Here is a 9,380-nt window from a genome sequence, read left to right as displayed (position 1 = left end):
TAAAAGCCTGAGGGGCATTTTGCTGAAGCCTGAAGCTCCTTTCACATTTCATAGTACAGAAATAAAATATTAAACAGTGACTGGAAAATATTCCTCCATGGCTTGTGGGTTTGACCCTTTTCACAATTAGGCAATGAATTGACAGGTCACCATATGGATCTGGTGTTGGCAGTGGAATATAAAATAGGGTTCCACTTCCAGACATTATATCTGAACATAAACATTTTAATCTTTACATCTCATTCTTTGGGAAGGAAACTTTATTCTTGTCCTTAGCTGTCATTAAGCATTTGTATTATTACACTTTATATTTTCCTAAGAATTTCATATTTCAGTTATTGATTTTGGGAAAATAACATGCAACTAAAGTGTTAGTATTGAGAAAATGGTCAGACTTCTGCTGCAGAATAAATTAGTTGTTGTGAAATAAATGCAGTGTTTCCCAGCCTTGGCTTTGTATCAGCAATATCTGTGGAGCTCTGTAAAAGTATAAATGCCCAACTTATGGCCCAGAGCTACTGAATCAGAATTTCTGGGGGCAGAACCCAGATATCTTTATTTTTTTAACAGCTCTGAAAGCAATTCTGACTCACAGAAGCCAGAGGCTGAGAACCACTCACTTAATGGACAAATATGTTTTATCTTTATTAATTCACGTTTTTTTCTTCTTGATTTTCTTACCAGGCTCGTCAATGCTGTGATGAAGGGGAATGTCTTCTAGCTAATCAGGAAATAGATAAGTTTCAGTCTAAAGAAGATGCTCAGAAAGCCCTCCAAGACATTGAAAATTTTCTTGAAATGGCTCTACCCTTTATAAATTATGAACCTGAAACACTGCAGTATGAATTTGATGTAATATTATCTCCTGAGCTTAAGGTAGAGGCTTTTTAAATTTTCAAATAAACATTTAAAGAAAGTTATAATTGCAGTACTGTGGGTAGGAGGAGTTTTACTACCTCACAGCTAACTTTATGTCAAATTGCACTTACATTGTCTTCTTAGGGGTGATAGTAGTGCCACTGTCAAGCATCAAATAATTCAAAGGCATATGTTTGCTATATAATGAGGAATAATAATTTCCTTTTTGAGCTCCAAATCCATTATTTTAAAACTCTTTTTATGTGCTAGGTGTTCTCACACATATTTCGTTGTGTATCACTGGAGAAAGCCCCAAAGCTCTTCTATAATAGAATGTTGGGTCCATGTCAAGAATGTCAAGAGTACTTTACCCCAAACATCTTTCCTTTGTGCTGCAGTGACCATCAGCAGATGCTCTGTGGATGATGTGGCTTTGCTACTCAGTTTGAGAATGAAAGCATAAAGATAGGATTTGGGTCTTCTTGGAGAAGGAGGAGCAGGCAGAAGTTGTTGTTAACAGGGTGGAGAGCTATAGGTTAGTTCAGTACTGCCCCCTTGGAAATCACATGAAGGATTATCCACATTGTAGGCAAGAACATTTGTGATGCTATTTGCTGCTAAAATGTGTAGTTGACTCCAAGGCTGGAGCAGTATCTAGACCCATGCTTAGCGGAATATCCTAGGGGATGCCCCAAGAAATCGGAAATGTAGTCATGGCAATAGCCAAGTGATTCTCTGGAAGCAACCAAGCTTAACTCTAGCTTCCTCAAAGCATCTAGAAGAGGTACAAATGTGCATTATCCATTGGTGGCTCTGAGGAGCCTGTTGCAACATAGAGGACTATAACGAGAGTGTCCTACAGGGTAAAATGTAACAAAATATTATACCAATGTTATTCATTTGATTGTTTTTATAACTTGGTGGCTTTCTTATGCTAAACAGGAAAGAGCAATATGCCTTTTTTCCCAGCCATTATCTGATTCAGCCAATGAACCAATGAAGGGCAAATCACTCTATGCAGTGACCAATTTCATGACTGCTTCTTGGTAATTTTTTCCTTCAGGTTGTTTTGGTTGAGATTTTGATTTTATATCCATGTGAACATAAAACATTAATCTGTTTTGCTATTTTTCTAAATTTCTTGTTGTTATCTTTTAAACTCTAAATTATTTTTTGACCATCTGAGTCTGAGAAATGTAATGGGGTTTGTATTGACCTCATTTCAGAAAATATTTCCTGTAATTCTTATGCAACCTGCAGGTTCAAATGAAGACTATACAACTCAAGCTTGAAAACATTCGAAGCATATTTGAGAACCAGCAGGCTGGTTTCAGGAACCTGGTACATAAGCATGTGAGGCCAATCCAATTTGTGGTACCCACACCTGAAAATTTGATCACATCTAGAACACCATTTTTTTCATCTAAACAAGGTAAAATGTCTTACTTTCTCTGTCTCTTTTTCTCTTGCTATTGTTTATATTGTTACTCTTGATGTAAATACTGAGTTTATTCTTCAATGCGGATAGATGAAAATTTCACCTTAGCATCTTTGGTCATATTTATATTATGCAAGGCAAGAGTCATATTGAGGTTATTGTATGTAGTAAAACATAGTAGTAGTATAGTACAGTACAAGGAATTGTGAACATCTCAATACTGAGTACTCCTGCCTTGAAAATCTGTATGAAAATTTTACCAGCATCAAACTTGCATTTTTTTTCAGCAGGTGAAGGAAAGTATATGAAGCTAGTACACACATGTGTGCATGCACACACACACACACACACACACACTTACTGCTACTCTAGATAAGCAATGCTTTGGTTCTTTTTTATTTGTATACATTTAGGGGTACAAGTACATACAGTTTTGTTACATGGATATATTGCATAGTGGTGAAATATGACTTGGTTCTTATAAGCTACCAGTAAGTGAATGGCTTAGATAATAAGATGGATTGCCTTTTCTAAATAAATGCTGTTAAATAGAATAATTTTGTTGGTAATTTACTGTTACAGAGTTCATTTTCTAGTTTTAATTCCTAGCTTTATCCATGTAAGATCTATTTTCTTTCTAAGTTCTATGGGAATAATAATTATCCTTATAATGTGTTGAACTACTCTGGATATGGATGGCTCAGGGATTCCCTTGAGGTGCCTTCGGGGCTTCTTAGAGGAGAGTAATTTGGTCTTTAGGGCCCTAAGTAAGCGGAACGGGCAAAGATGGGAGTAAATTCGGTCTATCTGATCTAAATAGAATCAGAAGCTTCATTAGTGTAGGAGAACTGCTTTGGAATTCAGAGAAGGCTTGAGCCAAGGATAATGAGCATAAAAATAATAGCTTATATCTAGCATGGGTCAGATTTTCAAAAGATGATGAAAGCAGGTAACTAGGCTAAGATTATGAAAGTTCCATGTTTAATACTTATGAAATATAGAAATATATTTACAAATAAAACTATAAGCAATGTCTTAAATACAATATCAAAGATATATCAAAGATACAGGGAATATTAAAACTACTGGAAAAAGAGTAAAGATAACAAAATAAAAAACAATAAGGGGATAAAACCCAATAGCTATGAGACTAAAAATGAAATAGGTTGATATTCATGAGGAGAAGGCAGACCTCGGTTAGATTTCTGGCTCCATGTACTGGCCGTGTGTCCTTGAACAGTTCACTTAGCCTCTTTAGCCTCAGTTTCCTTACCTCGACAATAAGGACGATAATACCTACTGACTCCAACAGGTTATTGTAAAGATAGGGTGAAAAAAATTGAGGACTATAAAAAATACTTGATAAACTGGACTAGTCCTTTCCTCTGGTTAAAGTTGCTTGCTTAATTGTCCTCTAAAATCTCAACTTCTCGTAGAGGTTCTTAAAGAGGTACACCTTGGGTTGAGGAACGGAGTTTTGAGGAGACTGTTCCAGATCCATGCAAGTTATTAGTCACTCATTAGCACATTTTGTTTTGTATTGTTTCTTTTTTTTTCTGATATTCTTATTTAATGGCGTTACAATTTCCTTCTGCAGTGGGAGTTGGATACTCTTTCTTTCAAGCATGTAAACTTTTTTCAAAAGGTACCCATCTTTATTATATTACTTTTGCCAATACATTTTCTGAGTTTGTGTACTTGTGAAAACCAGTTTGGCATCTTAAAACAGCAGCAGTTCATTCTTGCATTCTACCTGCAAGTAACTTTTTCCTGTTTTTCTTAATAACCATCCATTATTCTCTTCGTATCGTGCTTACCTTGGAAAATGACTATATGAAATGTAGATTATGCTTCTAAACTCAATGTCTTTCATAAAGTGACCCCCATAAAAGAATAAAGAAAAGCAATTGGCAATGCTAAAATGAATCGGGCCTTCTTTTGTTTAAGATACTTCATGATCCAACTTTTTGTTAGGAGTAGCTTGGATTTGCTTCAGTTCGAGACTGCCTAATGTATTTATGAGATTGAATGCAGCTTAATAAATAAGTGACATGGATGGATAAATGATTTTATCTATTATGCATCATGCTTTGTAAACTAAATCAAAACATTATTTATGCTACAAACCTTGTTCATTTTACCTAATTGCTCTGTGAGTAATAGGGATTGTAACAATCCATTCCAAACAATTTCTTAAGACTTTTAATCGCTAAGCCAAATATATAAAATTTGGTCAACTCAAAACATAGGTATTAATTTCTCATAAAAATGAGTCAAACTGTTTTTTTGTTCTTTGCTTTTATTTTATTTTATTTTATTTTTGCATCAAATATAATTCTGCACCTAGCACAGGGCCTGGCACTTAGCAAGATGTAATAAATATTTGTAGAATTAACATTGAATATAGAGTGTAGTTATTGAGAATGGGAGACATTGACAGCAAGGAATAAAATGTAAAATGTGGCTTGAGCTCCTAAATCTGTATCTTTAGCCTAGATCTTTCTTTTAAGCTTTGGACCTCTGTTTATAATTTGCCTTTTTGAATTTCCCGTAGGCAACTCAGACTCAACATACCTCAGATTAACTCATCTCTCCTGCAATCTTTCTACTCTTCATCTTGGTGAATGGCATTGTGATTTCCCCAGTTGCCCAAGCCTGGGACTTTGGTTCCTCCTCACTTATACCTTACCTCTAATGGTCAAATATTCTATATCCTGTGGATTTGTGCCTACTAAGTATCTCTCTCGAATCAGTTCACTTTTTTTTTTAATCCCCACTGCTATCCTTACTGCCACTTTCCTAATCCAAGCTAACATCATCCTGGCCTTGGCAACTGTGACAGTCTTTCTGTCTCTTCCACTTACCCTGCCCACTTTTTCTTCCCTTTCCTAGGTGTCTTACTTTGTGGACATTACACACACTGTTCTCTCTCTGGAACACTATTTCCTTTCCTCTCCCTTTCTCACATGTTAGCTTCTACTCCTCCATCAGATTTCCTATTTCTAAGTCACTTCCTTCAGGTAAGCTTTTCCTCCCCACATCTTCTCCTTCCCTGCACCCCTGTTTGCTTAGGTGTTCATGCTGTGTGATAACAAGTACTCCTAAATTTCTTCTTGGCTTTAGTGGAATTGTCTGTTTTCTGTCTCTCTTGCTAAACTAAGCTCTGTAAGGGCAGAAACTGTATGCAATTCATCTTTGTATCCCCAAACACAGCCAGACACAGAGCTTAGCATATGGTGTAGGTGCTCAATCATTTTATATATATTTACATTGTTAAAAAACGAATACATCTACCTTGCTTTGAAGAATAAGATGCGTTTCTTCTAAGTTGTGTATATATTTATTTTGTATCTCTTAATGTAGTTGCAAAAAATTAATTGGCAAAACTAATAATTGCCTCTTAAGTTACCTTTAGAAATAAGTTTGAATCTCTGTAGAACAGGTTTCTTTAAAGTGGAGCATATTAGTATTCATTGATAAATTAATTTTGTATAATTCCCACTAAGTTTAATACATATTTATATAAATGATTATATAAACTTGAAGTTTAGATAGAAAATCTATTTTAGTAAGTGAAAGTGAAGTATGGTGTCTAGAGAACATAGCAGGCCTTCGTTTTCCTGAGTGTGCTTGTCACTGGCTTCTGCTGAGGAGGGAAGGACAAAAGGTTTGTTCCTTTCATGGAGAGAGGAGTCTCATGCAGCCTGTGTGAGTAATAGCCTTTTCAGCAGCCCTGAGAATTAGGATCTAAACAATCTAGTCTTTGGTTGGACCATGCCTTTGGCTTTGTAGGAACATCTGGATTCCTTGCTTAATAATACAGTGGCTCACCCTTTTTAAACTAAACATTAAAAAAAATAAAGATGAAAGCTTTGAATTTTGATGACATGTTTAACATTTTATCATGCTTTGGAAATGTTTATATGGTGGTTAGAAACATTCTGAGAGTAGATTATATGAATTTGAATACCACCTCTGCTTCTTGGACAAGATATTAACCTTAGTTCCTTATCTAGAAGATAGGGATAGAAGTTGTTACCTACCTCTTAGGATGATTTTGAGTATTTAAAAAGAAGATACATGCATAGGTCTTAGAACAGTGCTCAATATGTAGAAAGTGCCAAATAAGTGTAGGTGCTCTAATTAAACAACTCTTATTTTCAAATCTTTTTGATTGAGTTAATCATAAGCTTACAATTTCGTTTACAATGTTTTTGTGTCAAATCGAATATTGAAATCTGCAAGTAACTGTGAGCACTAACACCTACCGCAATGCTTGGGCAAGTAAGTGAATGTTTGATGAATGAGAGAATGGGTCGAATAACATATGGCAAAAACCATGCTCATAAGAAGATGAATTATGTAAGTACAACAAACACTTATCTTCCTATAGTGTGATTTTAAAATATTACTATAAGCATATTGGAATATTAACTCAAATTATTTAATAAATATATACGTATTTTATTAAAAGTGCTGACTTTAATGCTCGTTTGAAATTCTTCTTTCACACTTCTCTACCAGGGAAGAAGACTTGGAGACAAAATCAGAGCAACTTAAAAGTAAATATCGTTAATTAATTCAAAATTGACTTTATTGCTTTAGTTGCATAGTTGGTATGGGCCTTAAACCATATTTTTTATTCATTAGACAAATATTGTCTTTGAAAGACTATTTAAAAGAAAAAAGGCTGCTGCTGCATTGTGTTTCATTGCATTACTGGCATATCCCCAGACATGCCAGTTTCTCAGTATGAGCTGTTTCTCAAGTCCTGGCTCAAGGTTAGAATCATTTCTATAGAACATCTTGTATATGTTCCAGCTTCTTTTTACCACCACCCACCATCACCTCAATAATCGTCAATAAGTGTTGCACCTTTTTGCAGAAGAAACATTCTTTCATGAGCAATTCCAGTCCTACAAGTATGAAACACACAGGACAGATTCTAATGGACCATGCAGAGGCTAACTCTTAGCTCAGAAAAGATATCCATTCTTTGTTGTTGTTGTTTTTAAATTTTTTTAGAGACGGGATCTCACTATGTTGCCAAGGCTGGAGTGCAATGGCTATTCACAGGGGTGGCCATAGCTCACTGCTGCCTCTAATTCCTGGGCTCATGCCACCCTTCCACTTCAGACTCCTGAGTAGCTGGGACTACAGGTGTGCGTCACTGCACCCAATATACTTATTTACTGTTAGATACAAGATTCTGTTCTTCTCAGCTATCCATGATAGTCTGATATTTGTAAAGAAGTAGACTCATCATAGCTACAACATCCCACATTTTCTTTTCTCTCTCTCTCTTTTTCTTTCTTTCTTTCTTTTTTTTGTTTTTTTGTTTTTTTGTTTTTTTTTTTGAGACATAATCTCACTCTGTTGCCTAGGCTGGACTACAGTGGTGCAATCATAGCTCACTGCAGCCTCAAACTCCTGGGCTCAAGCAATCCTACCACCCCAAGCTCATGAGTATCTTAGACTACAGGCATGGGCCATTATGCCTGGCTAATATTTTTGACACTTTTTTTGATAGACAGGGTCTTGCTATGTTGCCAAGGCTGATCTTAAACTCCTGGCCTCAGGTGATCCTCCCGCCTTGGTCTCCCAAAGTGTTGGGATTACAGGCATGAGCCACTGCTCCCGGTCCCCAAGACCCCACATTTTCTTCGTGTGTTTTTTGTGGTAAATAAAGATGAGAACATATTTTTAAGGGGCAGTATAGCATAGTGGTACAAATTGTAAAACTAGACTGCCTGGCTTATAATCCCAGTTCCATCACTTATTGGCCTTATAAACTTGGGTAAGTTCTCTGGAACTCAGTTTCCATATATAAAATGGGCATAAGACTAGAACACTCTCATCATGGAGTTAAAGATAAAATAATCTAATATTTGTGAAGCACTTTGAACATGCGTGGCATATGATAATGCTCTAAGTTTTAATATAATTAATAGCAGCCTAGTGAATGGTCTATACTGATATACCAGGCCTGGTTATTATTTTGTACAGCCACAAATTCTGGTTTCAAGAAAGAAACAGTGTGAAAGCCAAATTCTGTAGTATTACATGTTATAAAATCTTTCTGAGCCTCAGTTTTCCCATATTTAAAATGAGGAAAAGAATGCCATCACTTGCTAAATGCTGTTTGCATTAAATATAATATGTGTTAAGCACCCAGGACTGTGCATGCCTAATATATAGAAAGTTGTAATACATGTTTGTTTCTTTCATTTGTAATAAGTAGGTCACATTTTGGGAAAATATGTAGCTGATAGATACTGTACTTAATTTTGGGTTCTAGTTGTCACAAAGCAATGTTACATTTACTTGGAGGTCAGGCTTTTGGCAAGCTCAGCTGTCCAATACAGCTGAGATTGGATACCAGGAATACACTTCAAATGCTTCTTAAGAACAAATAATCATCACAAATCTTTTGCAGTTGACTCAGTAGGCCAGTCCAAGTCCTTTAGAGTCTGTGAAATAAGGCAATCACTTAGAATTATGGAGGCAACATGTGGCAGGGAGTAAAGACAGAGATGTACAGGTTACAGTTATTTCAAGAAACAATGGAGTTCTGCAGGTATCCCTGCAGCACATCATTAGATTTTATCATGTTCAAGCTTATGATGATGCCATCGAATCATTAGGAAAAGGATCTTCTAGCTTGCCCCAGATCTTAGAAAAAAAATAAAGAAAAGCATCAGTTATGTTGTATGTCTTTGATTAAAGAATTCAAGGATGCATGTAATATTTTCTAGAAAGGTTTCCATCAAAAATAACTATGGTTAAAAAGATATTTGGTTCTTCAATGAATACACTTTAGTTATCTAGAAAATTAACTTTTTATGAATCAACCTTATTTTCCAAGAATGCCAAATAAATAGAGAGTTAATACATAAAATAAGTTCTAATTAGTGTCTTAAATCTGTTTTCTTAGGCAACTCAAATCACTTTTTACTAATATGTATCAAAGTTATTTTGAAAAATATCATAGTTTTATTTTTCAATTTATCCTCAGAGTTAGGACCTAGAATAAACTTAATTTGAGCTGGATAGCCTTGAAGAAGAATTATACCTACAGAGATGC

The 9,380-nt window shown here is 35.5% G+C and overlaps 1 protein-coding gene across 1 annotated transcript in view; it reads left to right on the top strand.

The window, feature by feature from the left end:
- The window catches only part of MCF2 (MCF.2 cell line derived transforming sequence), a 110,331-nt gene that overhangs the window by 77,938 nt on the left and 23,013 nt on the right, over positions 1-9,380 (top strand). Inside the window, 4 exon segments of the mRNA XM_017872189.1 lie at positions 685-876; positions 2,119-2,290; positions 6,821-6,858; positions 6,947-7,077. Of these exon segments, the coding sequence (XP_017727678.1) occupies positions 685-876; positions 2,119-2,290; positions 6,821-6,858; positions 6,947-7,077 (533 nt within the window).

This window comes from Rhinopithecus bieti, unplaced genomic scaffold, assembly GCF_001698545.2.
Source record: "Rhinopithecus bieti isolate Rb0 unplaced genomic scaffold, ASM169854v2 scaffold_7062, whole genome shotgun sequence".
Taxonomy (NCBI): domain Eukaryota; kingdom Metazoa; phylum Chordata; class Mammalia; order Primates; family Cercopithecidae; genus Rhinopithecus; species Rhinopithecus bieti.
The sequence above is the reverse complement of the archived record's forward strand: the minus strand, read 5'-3'. Positions and strand labels throughout refer to the sequence as shown.